The sequence below is a fragment of the Diachasmimorpha longicaudata genome, chromosome 16, assembly GCF_034640455.1.
Source record: "Diachasmimorpha longicaudata isolate KC_UGA_2023 chromosome 16, iyDiaLong2, whole genome shotgun sequence".
Taxonomy (NCBI): domain Eukaryota; kingdom Metazoa; phylum Arthropoda; class Insecta; order Hymenoptera; family Braconidae; genus Diachasmimorpha; species Diachasmimorpha longicaudata.
Window position 1 is genome coordinate 4,864,601 of NC_087240.1, and position 13,163 is coordinate 4,877,763.

At 33.8% G+C, this 13,163-nt stretch overlaps 1 protein-coding gene and 1 long non-coding RNA gene across 8 annotated transcripts in view; one reads left to right on the forward strand and one right to left on the reverse strand.

Annotated features, from left to right (window-relative positions):
- LOC135170118 (maternal protein pumilio-like) overlaps nucleotides 1–12,342 on the forward strand; it is a 56,521-nt gene extending 44,179 nt beyond the window's left edge. For 4 of the 7 annotated variants that reach the window (XM_064135641.1, XM_064135640.1, XM_064135642.1 and 1 more), the window contains 7 exons: nucleotides 16–256; nucleotides 1,121–1,285; nucleotides 2,066–2,185; nucleotides 3,065–3,359; nucleotides 4,147–4,387; nucleotides 4,663–5,222; nucleotides 5,376–12,342. In XM_064135641.1, coding sequence (XP_063991711.1) covers nucleotides 16–256; nucleotides 1,121–1,285; nucleotides 2,066–2,185; nucleotides 3,065–3,359; nucleotides 4,147–4,387; nucleotides 4,663–5,222; nucleotides 5,376–5,691 — 1,938 coding nt within the window. In that variant the 3' untranslated portion in view covers nucleotides 5,692–12,342. The remainder of the gene's footprint in view (nucleotides 1–15; nucleotides 257–1,120; nucleotides 1,286–2,065; nucleotides 2,186–3,064; nucleotides 3,360–4,146; nucleotides 4,388–4,662; nucleotides 5,223–5,375) is intronic. The other 3 variants (XM_064135643.1, XM_064135644.1, XM_064135645.1) reach the window with 3 other exon arrangements.
- On the reverse strand, nucleotides 10,947–13,160 carry LOC135170166 (uncharacterized). Its single transcript, XR_010300322.1, has 2 exons — nucleotides 12,707–13,160; nucleotides 10,947–12,608 (listed from the first exon to the last, which is right to left on the reverse strand). It is a non-coding gene; the product is annotated as an uncharacterized LOC135170166 (long non-coding RNA).
- Nucleotides 13,161–13,163: the final 3 nt, after the last annotated feature.

Genomic DNA, 13,163 nt, shown 5'->3' on the forward strand with positions numbered 1-13,163 from the left:
AATTTTTTTTTGAAGGTTCAAGGACAGTATCAAGTAATTCCAGCCTATTACGATCAAAATGGATCAATAGTGATGGGTGGTGTACGTGGGTTAGGATCAGCAGCGACTCCAATGAGGCTAGTCAGTCCAGCCCCTGTCCTAGTGAATCGAGCACCATCGCAACCACCCCCAGGGCCACCAGCACCACCACCACCGAGCTTATACTCTCAGCCCACTCCCACATCACACAGTAATGCAACACCAGGCGAATGTTTAGGTAAAACCGTGGATATATTATTATTATCATGTCATCCTCATATTCATGATCTGATTAATTTCATCGTCATTCTCGCCTGTCTGCAATAATGCCTTGAATGACCTTTGTGACTAATCCAATATTTTAACCGACTGCGATATTAAATCACTCATTAAAATAATTAATTTGCTGAAATTGAAAAAAATGGGTTGTACGCATCGTACAAAGGGATTGAAAAATATTTTTGTCAAAAGAAAGATTAAGTTGAACTATGGTAGGGGATAAACTGATTTTAGGGAATTGTTTTATCGCGGTTCAAAACTCTTTTTATTGCCAAAAATATTTTTATTCCTGCCAGAGCTGGCTATCAATGTTACCATTCTTCAGTATTGATTTTTGAACGAATTTTCCACTTACGGTAATGGAACATTTCAATACATTTAAATCGTGAAATCGAAGAGTTGATATTCCAATTTGGGATTGATGACGCAAGGAATATTCAATAATACGGATCTCGGAAATTTTCCAGTAATGATTATTCGCATATCATGAACCATTATAATTTACGATAGCGTAAAACCACTATTTACTTTGGTGAAATAGCGATTAGAAAATAATCGGTATTATCAAGTAAATAATTGATCAATAAAATGATTCGAAATTCAGGACTGCTTAAATAATTTGAAATTTACGAGTGATGTTTACGAATCGATAATTTCAAAATTTAACGTTACTTAAGATTTATGAATATGGCTGTTCCTGCTTTGCACTGCGTTTTAATTAACAAAGGTCATTGAGTGACGTTTTAAAAATCCGATTAGTGAAAGTATAGAGATAATGGAAATGGATGAAAAACGCGAATGGGTTGTGGGCTTTTCGATGCAGGTCTGGCAGCTTGCAGTGCGGCGGCAGTGGTTGCACAAGCACAGGCAGTTGCCGTGCAACAGGCACAACAACAGGGCTCAGGACTTGCCGCTGGCCTGGCCGCTCTCGGTTACGGTGGTTCACCACTAGGTGCCCTCGGCTCACCAGCTCAACTTCAGAGTACAGGTATTACTGACCAACCCAATGACAAAGAAATGCCTCATTACTCCTCCAGTTGAATGTTAAAATATTCAATCTGATAATTCGTGTTAATCAATTGATCATCTTGGCGATGAGTAATTTTAGGATCTAGTTCACTGTGTCAATTCTTTCGTAAAATTATTGATCGCGGATTTAGAAATTTCCATTTTCTAAAATGAAATAAACTTGGAATTTCCATTTACTTGACGACGTTTCCGATGCTTTATCCACTTCTCATGAGGGCAATTCATGACATTTTCATCCACAAAGAACAAAATATATTAACCATTATCATTTAATTTTTGGAGACAGTCACTGCTTGAAATAATTTAATTAATCATTAAACATTAGTTTCCTAAACCTGCAGAGGGAAACATTCAACGATATCTCCCGTTTTACCTAGTGTATCATATCTGTGAATAATTCTAAGATGAAAGCTCAGTAGATTTCCTTTGCCACAATATGTATTTTGGCATTAAGTTCTAAAATCACTAATTGCTCGGATGATTGAATAAGTGTAAATAATTAACATGAAATGAAAAAATGGCTTGTTACTTAATATTTTAATTTTTTATTCATTTAGTTAGAAATCGATTCGTGCCTATTCTTGTCAATAGTCTCGTGAAGGACTTTTGTGTGTGTAAATAGTCGTTCATCATTCATTGTCATTAGTGCATGCTTGTATATTTACTGATTCGTCCATGTAACAATTTCAATGAATTAATGGTGATAATATCATTTGTAATAAGGAGATTTATGTCTCAGGTTTGGGTCTCGGTGCATCATCAACTGGCAGACGGGATTCATTTGATCGGAATACATCTGCCTTCAGTCCAAGTCTCGAATATAGTCGTGGAAAGTGGCCTCAAAGCTATGGCGCATTAGGTAGTTAATATCATTCAGCATTTAACTCTTTTCAGTTACCAATAATCATACCAAATGGAGCCATAACTTTATAAACATTATTTTCAATCTCGATATCTTCCTCTAATAGAAGAAAAAAGTGAAGTGATGAATAACAAGACAGAGAACTGTCAAAAAAATTCTGCACAGATTATTTTGAATGTTTAGGCATTTTCACATTGAATTCGATAATTATCTGTTTAAAAATTTGACTAGTTTTTTATATTCATGTAAATATGTTGATAACGAGTGGTTTCAAAGTAGAATTCCAATTGACTTTTGATTTATTCTAAGGACTCATATGGCTCTGTATATTTCTCTTCATTTCCTCATCGAAATATCATCAAACAATATTCACTGAGTCATTACTAAAATCATTTTCGGGATATTTATCACTAAAGGCAATATTTTATCATTAAAAATCATTAACATGCGTATTTATTCCCATTCAGCCCAGCTTCATTTGTTGTTTATTTATGCGTTTGCCAATTCCTGCATGATTCTTTGCATTTATGAGGCTCGCAGGGGGCGGATGATAATAATTAATGTCTAACAATTTATGTTACTCGTGGGTTGAATCATTATTAAAGTAATTTTGTAATGAAGTGGTGAAATGTTGTGAATCAAGCAGTCATACTTTAACGACTGATGTTCTTCGATAATTCTGCGGGACTTTTTTTTTATAAATCAGGAGAGAGGGGTAAAATATACATAAGGAAGGCCCTGATATTTTCTGGTCAACTCCATTTATTGCTATTATTTAATATTTAATAAATATTGCTACTTCATTGCTGATTTCATTTTTCCTTGGGAGTTAATGTGATGTTCAAATAAAATTGTGTTGCTACTCCCGTGGTCTAGGAACTGTAACAGCTTCACCAAGTCCTCTCGGACTCTCCCTGACACCCCCACCGTCTATTGGTGGATCATTGGGCGGTTTAGTAGGTGGTGCGAATCGCGTTTCAGCAGCACCAGGTGCTGAGGCAAAATTCAGGGCGAGTACTGTCCCAACATTAACAGCGAATGGTGTTTTTGGATCGAGTAGTTCGTTGTTTCCGACTTTGGTTGGGAAACCAGGTAGGGGAGGAACGGCTGGAGTTGGAGATAAAGGAGCTGGGGGACGTTCACGGCTGTTAGAAGATTTTAGAAATAATCGGTGAGTTATGAATGATTCTTTTACGATAAATACGATGTAAATGAAATTTTCAATTGAACGATTCACAGGAGCATTGAAATTATTCAACTTGTTTCAATTATATTCAACATCTCGGAGGCGTCCATTAATCACAGAGGAATCGGGGCGAGAGGGAGGGGGGGGGGGTGTATCACGATTGATTACAAGGGGAAAGAGAATCTTAAAGGATGTATCGTCTATTTTTTCCAATACACGATTTTTCCCATTGAGTAACACTTCAGGAGCGAATTTGTTAGAAGAATTAGCAAAGTCATTCCCTGCTATCAATCATTCTGGGATCAATATGTCAGACCTTAAGAGAGCGAAATATTCTTTTTAAAAAGCCGATGCACAGATAACAAAAAATCTTCAGAACAGTTCTTGACAAATGTTCACAATTGAATCCCTGAAAGAATAGGACATCACAGAGATACATCAAATTGAGATTATTTTTTTTATTAATTCTTCGTGAATTTTGCAAATACGATTACGGCAAATTCTGTTTTGTGTCTCACCAGACGAAGTTACTTTTGGAGGCACCTTTTTCTTTAATTTGGTGATTGAATGAAACCATCAACCGGTATTTTTCTCCTTTGAAGATGGGAAAGGCAGCGTTTCAATGCCAATTGCACCAGAAATAAGATTTCTGGATTTCTTGACTTTTCGCAGTACAAATGCTCGTTACCGGGATAATTTAACGATTAGAGAAATAAGTTGACTTATCAATCAAACTGATGGATGAGTGAGGATCTAATGATTTATTTTTCAGTTTTCCGAGTCTTCAATTACGCGACTTGGCAAATCACATTGTGGAATTCAGCCAGGACCAGCATGGCTCACGATTTATTCAACAAAAGCTTGAACGAGCGACAGCCGCTGAGAAACAACTTGTTTTCCAAGAGATTCTGGCATCTGCTTATTCATTGATGACCGACGTTTTTGGAAATTACGTGATACAAAAGTTCTTCGAATTTGGCACACCGGAGCAAAAATCAACGCTTGCACAAAAGGTATGTAATTATGTCTAATTAATTTTATTAATCATAAACTAAAGTCCTCGGATATTGCCAATAATTGCGTTCTGTCGTCCTATTTACCCCATCTAATGAAATAGTTTGAATTTTAAAAAACTTAAAATGATGAATTATTGCGTGTCATCTGAACTATGAATCTTTGATGTCAACCTAGGCAATGGTTAGCTGATTTCTAAACTCAAAACGAAAAAGAATCGACGTGTTTTTTTCCGTTAAAATATCAATCGAACCAAAAAAATAATTGATTTCAGGTACGAGGTCATGTACTCCCCTTGGCACTTCAAATGTACGGCTGTCGTGTTATCCAAAAGGCGTTGGAGTCAATTGGACCCGAACAACAGCAAGAAATTGTTCGTGAACTAGATGGGCACGTATTGAAATGTGTCAAAGATCAAAATGGCAATCACGTAGTTCAGAAATGCATCGAGTGCGTTGAGCCACGTGCACTGCAATTCGTTATTGGTGCATTTGCTGGACAGGTTTATTCATTAAGTACACATCCATATGGTTGTCGTGTTATCCAACGTATTTTGGAACACTGTACACCAGAACAAACACAGGGAATACTGCAGGAATTGCATTCAGCTACGGATCAACTAATTCAGGATCAGTATGGCAATTATGTTATTCAACATGTATTGGAGCATGGAAAAATTGAGGACAAAGCACAGTTGATAAACAGCGTCAGAGGCAAAGTATTGGCATTATCACAGCACAAATTTGCTAGTAATGTCGTGGAAAAGTGCGTTACACATGCCACAAGGCAGGAGCGAGCCGTTCTCATCGAGGAAGTTTGTGGTTTCAATGACAGGTGAGAACCCACTTTTCTTATTAAATTTCCGTTCCCCACGTTCGTGTAAATGATCAGGGGACACGTGAACAAGTGCAGATGGGCACAAGAGACAAAAATATATATGATGGACGTTTAAAACACTAACAGGAATATTTTTTTTATCAATTTCAGCGCATTAAATGTGATGATGAAGGATCAGTATGCCAATTACGTAGTTCAGAAGATGATCGATGTTGCTGAGCCAGGTCAACGTAAAGTACTGATGCATAAAATTCGACCCCATCTCAACAGTTTACGCAAATATACTTATGGAAAGCATATAATCGTGAAACTTGAGAAATTCTTCATGAAGGGTTCATCAACATTAGGTGTATCGACTCCAGGTGGGGCAACATCAGGTACAGGCGATCTGGGGCCCATTGGACCACCAGCATCTGTTGCGGGTTCTGTACAGACGACTGCCCAACAACCAACACAGGTCTTATAAACTAAGAATTTCCTAAAATCGTCACATCTAATTCATCGTAACACTCGAAACGCAAAGTCTTAACTTTTGAAATATTAAGTCAAAGATGGTCAAAAGTTGTGCCCATGTATCTGACACTGTTGTTGTGATGAAAATACTTTTCTTTGATTAAAATTACTCATCATTGAAAGTCCCACTTGCGAGGGAAAAAACCTATTGACGTAAACGATTTTTGTCATCGTTACGAGTGTTACACTGATCTCGAAGAGATTACGAGAAGATAATTTCTGATAACAATAATTTTTTTTCACTATTATTTGCGTGATTGGAGAACACTCGTTTTGTAGGACGAAATGCATGATAATAGTGACGAATTTGCTTGACTCTTTAATCGAATTAAAGAATCTCGTTGAACCGGGTTAGAGATAACGATTAAACGATCATCGCAAACAATTTTATTTCTCAAAAACAAAGGTTTTTCTTTACTTCCCATTTTTTTGCTTATTAAAATTTTCAAGAATCAATTACGAGGTTTACGAAATTATAATTTATTATAATTTAATATGATAAGGAGGAATTAAATTTTACTTTTTCGTTTAATTTAGAAAATGAAGAATATACAAATTTTCATTTGAAATCTTTCACAACAGCTGATTATCCTTTCGTTATACGTCTCAACGAAAAGGATATCCTTGAGAATATATCGATAGAAAAAGCAAAAATATAGTGAACAAAAATTTCGAGAAGCGAAAAAAAAATGAAAAATAACAGTTTAATGAAAAATTGAAAACCACTCTGAAACAAAGTGAGGAACTGCATCCCCATCCCAGCCTACAATCCCTTTTTTTCACCTCCATTATTTCCCGATTACCGCAAATTTTGTAAATTGTGATATAAATATTGAATAACGAAATGTGTATAGATACGACAAAACCATCTCCCCTTTCTTTCCTTAATTAAATTTTTTTTAATCCATCCCCCCTGCATTCATTTCAACAGACTCTGTGAATATTATGTATTATAATAATTACGAATTAATTGAAGCTAAAAAATGGATCTAAAAAAATGAAGAAATGATAAACAACATGATGAGAGAGCGAAATCATTCAGAAAACAGAAAAATCATCTTTGAAATTGGGTTTTCATTGTTTCGATTTTTCTTTTGATCTTTATACAAACATTAATAGTTGAACGATATTCTCTCGTCCAAATCAGATTGATTTCCCCCTCCCTGCCCCCAACTCATCCAAAAACACCTTCATACCAGGTTTTCCTCAAAAATCGATGTAAGATAGTTGCCATTTTTTTTTACAATGACATGCACTCTTAATTAAAAAAGAAGAAATCATAAAAATTTAGAATCGCGCGATATAAATACTTCGAATTTAGTTTAAACTTCAATTGTAAATTATATATATATAAATATATACATACATCTGTAAAAAAAAAGAGAAAAGTGAAAAGAATGAAAAAATCCATGAGTTTTAGGGAAAATTAATTTTCGCACAAAATTTTTCACCCTCCCGCCCTTTTGCCAATTTGCCCCCAACTCTTGTGCAGTCGATGTGACACATTTCGAGGGGTTTTTATTGTTTAAATTATTAGAAGGTAATAACTGAAGTGATTGAATTTGTAGGGATGTGGTGAAGGGTAATGGATTGATTTTTTTTTGATTCCGTTAAACGTGACAAGAAGAAAATGTCAGGGGAATTTTTTTTAATCAACCCGGTATATTCTGAAATGTTTATGAAATAAAGTTAAGGTCCATTCATTACGTTTTACCACCTCCACAGAAACTAAATCTTTGCAGTGATCTTTTTCTGCTTGAACAGAATCACAAATGTTTCGTTCTTAAAGCTTAACCTGAGACATTACTTTTTAATTAATCATGACGTTCATTATTACACTCAGTAGAGAGGAATAATAATCGTCAGAGTGTAGAGATAGCCGTTATGCGATGGTGATCTTAAAATTACGGAAATTGAGCAAATATCGTAAGAAGGAAATATGTCGCAAAATAATTGCATCGTCAGTTGTACACTTGTAATATTTCTTCAGCATAAATTTTATATGAGAATAGTAACATTAGCACGAATACTTGTGATCGCATAAAAACATATAACAAATTCCACCATTGATGAAATAATTAATTGAAAATGGTTCTTAAACATGCGGAAAAAATTGAGTAAATGAGTTGAAATGTTTTTTTATGTAAAATACTGTATATAGAAAAATCATCATTTAAAATGGAGTGAAATCGACGTTTAGTTTTGGTATTAATTCTATTTTTCATTCGGGACAAATTTTTTAATCAATAAATGGAAAAGAACATTCAGCGAAATTGAGAAATCGGTAGAAGTGGTAAAATGTAACAAATCGAGAGGTTTTTTCATGGCTATCTCGATAGTAAGAGAATTTATTCCTTCCATTTTACCAGAAAAAGAAATCACTGTGAAGATTAATATGAAATTACACACCGAAATGATTACAGAAATCTAAACATTCCAGCCCGCATCTCCTACCAATAAATATCTAAAAGAAATAGAGAACATAAAAATGAACATTTTAGTAAAGAAAAATAAAAATCTGGAAAATAATGAATCGTAATGAATGAAAAAGATGAGAATGCTATGAAATCATAATAGTTCCTTTATCTTTGTCAAGAGTCGCGCGTTTATCATCTGTAAATTATTGACAATTAACGAATCATTTGCAATTACCTAAAATAACGGAATAAAGCCAACAAAGTAATGAGAGATATGGTATTAGTTGCCATCGGAGTTTGTGACAAACTAATAAAGAAAAGGAGTGAGAAAAATGAGTGGGAAAAGTAAGAAATAATATCTCATGTCATTTATATATAAAAAATAATCCACTTGTAGATGTATAATTAATTAATTATTTGTTTTATTAATTAATCTATTAATTATTGATACCAATCGATAATATTTTGTGTAACGATTTTTATTTTCTTTCATTTTTCGTCCAAATGCTCTGCCTTTTCAATTTCCAATTTCTATTTTTTTTTTTTTTTCATAAAAATGTTGATTCAATCTTTGTAAACAATAAGACATCTTATATATGCATTATAAATAATTATCCCAGCTCTTTCTCTCCGCATTAAACAGGGGAATAAGGGTGGGAAGCGTTCGCATGTAACAATTTATAAATATTGTGTAGAATTTTGAAAAAAAAATCATCTCTCTCGTCTCCCGCCCCTGAACATTCTCATGAACTTTTTCCATCTAGTGTCCATCATTTGTAGCTTTACATCCATAAATATCTAATCGATCTGACATTTATCTACTTAACAAATATATTAAAAATAAAAAAGGCAATTTTACCTTCAGGTAATGAGTAAATTCAACTGTAATTCAATTGTAAACGATGATATATCTCGAAATCCTTTTCAGTATAAATAATGTAAATTTTTTCTATAGAAACTCGACTGCTCAGTTGTCACTACTTTTACGCATGATACTAAAATTTATCAGGAAGAGAGAAAAAAAAACGAGCAAATGAGAAAAATCTTAGGAACCTAAAGGAATTCTTATTTGATTATTGTTTATAAACCATTGTAAAAAATTGTTTATTTCTAGTTTAACGCACTTTTGGTTGACAAGCGGGTCTATCCGGGAGTTGCTTTGATCATTTGCCCCCTCACGACATTACACAAAAAATATAAGACACACAAAAAGTTGTAAGAGAGACTAAAACTTTTAAGTGGTGAAATAGTTGAGTCAGGAGAGGTCGATTCATACGTCGAATTATTCGACGCTATTTTGGGAATATTCGCACTATCATCGGAAAATCGTATTTCCTATTCTACACTCAATCTCTTCTGATTTATACCAAGTCAAAGGTTTTCATGTTCTCTGATATATGAATATATCTCTGTATCTGAAAAAGTGGAGAATCAATGATTCTCTTTTCCCCTCAGCCAGCACTATATCCATATATCACACCTGAATATTCACGATCTAATAGAGCCCAATACAAATCATTTAAAAACACTTAAACGCATTAAGCTATAATTAAAAACTTGAAAATATCCATCGATTATTGGCGATGATGATTATTATTGTAATAAGTAATATTTAAATATTGTAACAATTGTATATGATTTTACTACTAACTAATACACGCTAATTGTATTATATATATATGGAAAGAAAAATGATAAAAAAATATGTGAAAAAAAAACGATCTGCGTACCTCCCACTTTATAGTTACACTTCATAAAAAAAATTATTAATTATAATAATTATCTGATTACACGAGAAAAAAGAAATTGAAAAATTTTCATCGATAAATGATGAATTTAAAATCGTGTAGAATCATGTCAACCTCCCCTTCCCCCCTTTGCTTTAACTGCCATGGCGCTGGCAATTAATTGCGATTTAATTTTCTGTTTACGTTGTCGATTGATTGTTGATACGATTGCAAAAGCTAATTAATCTCAAATTAAGGAGATTTATTTTCATTGGGAACTGGTGCGCCCCTGATGTTTAAGACTGATGTACAGTAGCGCGCTATTCTCACATTCACCCCACCCACCCACATCATTAATTTTTTTCATAACAAAGTGACAAATGATTGAAGTTAATCATGAGAAAAATTATCTTGATTTTTTTTTGTAAGAAGAGGGAAAATGCATCAATGATACCAAAAAATTGTGGACTCATTTGAAGAATTTCAGCGTGTATATATTAATATCGACTTTTTACTTCCGGAGAAAGCCTTTCATTTGCAGTCGAAGGAATGTTACGGTTTGAGAGATTTGCACAGGCAAATGTGACGTGAAATATGTTAAATTGGGTTTCGTTAATCACTGTTTTAGAAAGAGTGGGTTCAGAAATAAACGTAAGGGCAACGTTGTGGTGAGGAACTTTGTTTCAAGATGTTGCACTTTACCTAGATTGTTCCTCGTTTCGCCACTTCATAATTAAATCCCTCGAATAATTAATGCAGTCTCTGCAATTAGACGAGTGCCACGCTAAAATAACGTGCTGGTGATTCCCCCAGCGTCCGTTCGATTGACTAGCGAATTATATGAAGTGGTTAAACGAATGAAGTATGAAATCAGTTCGCAAACATCTTGGGGATTAGTTGTGAAGGGAAATCGTACGATGAAAATTTAAATTAATTATGAAGAATATTTTTCGCGTCCAGGAAAATACGATTGAAAAATCTGAATGAAGATATTGTTCACGGAAAATTTTCTTGGGAATAATAAATTATTCCAGCATTTACCGTTTCTCCGCAGGATTTCATGCTCATTTATTTATGCAAAAACAATTATAACATGTTGATGAGTAATAACAGAATGGTGTTACTGAAGTCGTATATTTCAAGATAGAACCGAATTTAGAAAAGTGGGATGGACATAACGGCATGATTGACATTTCGGTATAGAAAAAGTAAAAAAAATATATAAAAAAAAAGAAAAGAAAAAAACAAAAAAAAGGCAAATAAATACGTGAAAATTGCATACTTTGTATATTAGTGTATAGAATGTAGAAAAACGAGGAAATGACGCAAATGTAATAGCCACAAGAAAAAGTTGAGAAATACAATAGGATCCATTTTCGACAATGTTTTTTACAAAGAGAATTAAATTAAAATTATTAAAGAAGACGTTATTGAACAGTACGCAGAGCAGTACAAGTAGATAATGGAAGTAACAATATCATTGTAATATTTCAAACAGAAATAAATAAATTCTGGTGAGAAGCTGTTGGTCAAATGCACTAGAAATGAGAAACGCATTAAACAGACATTAGAGAAGATTGAAATTTTGTTCTTCTCGCTGAAAATTTAGTATCTTTGTATAATTGTTGAAGACCAGTTAAACGTTATTATATAAATAATTCCAGAACTCCTCTCAATTAATTGTTTTTAAACTTAAATGGTAAACATACCGAAAAATCAATTTTGTAGTGAAGTCATAATTTAATTACAAATCTTTCCTTTAGCTATTCGGAACGTTTTTATAATTTCTCTTATAAGTCTCGGGAATTATCAAGTCCAGAGAGAGATCCTGGAATATGTTTTTGCAGAAAATTCAATAATCAGAACAATTGTCTCCTGACCATTTCTGCCCCATTGTTCATAATCGAAATGATAAATTGTTTGTTTACCACTTCACTACATAATATCATTGTCAAATTCAACAAAGTAAAGTCCAACTGAAAGTATCTTTGCGTTGAATACTTTAAAATCAAACCTAGAAAAACAGATTTTTTTCGCCTCTATTGCTTCAATATTTTAATAGATGACATTTGTTCGCTTTTTAGTTCACTTCACATCGAATAATTTTTCATGATTTCATTATCACTCGCGCCGAATCATCCAGTAAGAACTACTCATTCGTATAAATTACCTTTTCAAAAAAAAATAATTAAAGGAATAATGAGTGCTGGACTCCTCTACGTTATTTTTATTGATTGTCTTTTACATTTCATAAATGATAAATCGATATAAATACCCATTACTCCGAGGCACTCACAAAACACACATCAGACACAAACAAGACACTTAAAAAATGGTAATAAGTAAACGGTAATCTAAATGTAACATGTATATGATGGCTGTACAAATGTAACATTTTTTTTCCATTATGTATGATGATTAATGAAAAAAAACTTGATTCGAATAAAAAATGAAAATTCATGGTTTTGACTGGTTATTCAATTTTTTTGACTAATGACAAAAATATTGGCTCCATCAAGAATGAAAAAATTCCAAATGGTGAACAATGTCAAATACATAACTTGGAAAAATTAAAAAATCGTACCCAATGTGTTTTGCCGGCTGGAGATTGAGATTAGAAAAACCAACTAATGCACTAATTTTGTAGGAAATCCTTTCTAGATCGCTAATATAAAGGTTCTCTCATTTGTACATACCCCAATCATCGAATACATTCCCAAAAAACCCTAAAATTATTAATAAAACAGTGAAATATGGAGTCATGGTTTCATTGTTTATTCAAGGACAGTTAATACACGATAAATCGAAAAATACAACCATTTACCTAATACAACGTAAAAATATAATTAATTTTACGCTCCGTACTGCCAAGGGCTTCTGGGATCCTTCGCTAAATACCTCCAGAGGATGGTCACAATATTATCTGCCAGATCCTACTCAACAATGGGATAAATAATCCAACAAAACCAAAAAACCCCAAAAAACACTATGGAATGATCGTGATTGAGGTTATGATGTCGTCTGTCAACAAACCACTGGTAGAATATCATACAGAAAGGTACTATGAAGCCACAAACACCGAGACAAGTTCCACCAGGCGCCCCCAGGTAGCACAGCAGTCACTTTGACCTCCCCCTGGTACGCTGTGCTGCGCACGACCTCCCGAAGTACTTGTTCATTGTTCTGGCAAGGAGGAAAGACCAATGACCTCGTGGGCCCTTGATTAGGTCCATTAATTAGTAATTAATTGATTAATCCGGTTGGAACCCCCCCTCGAATAA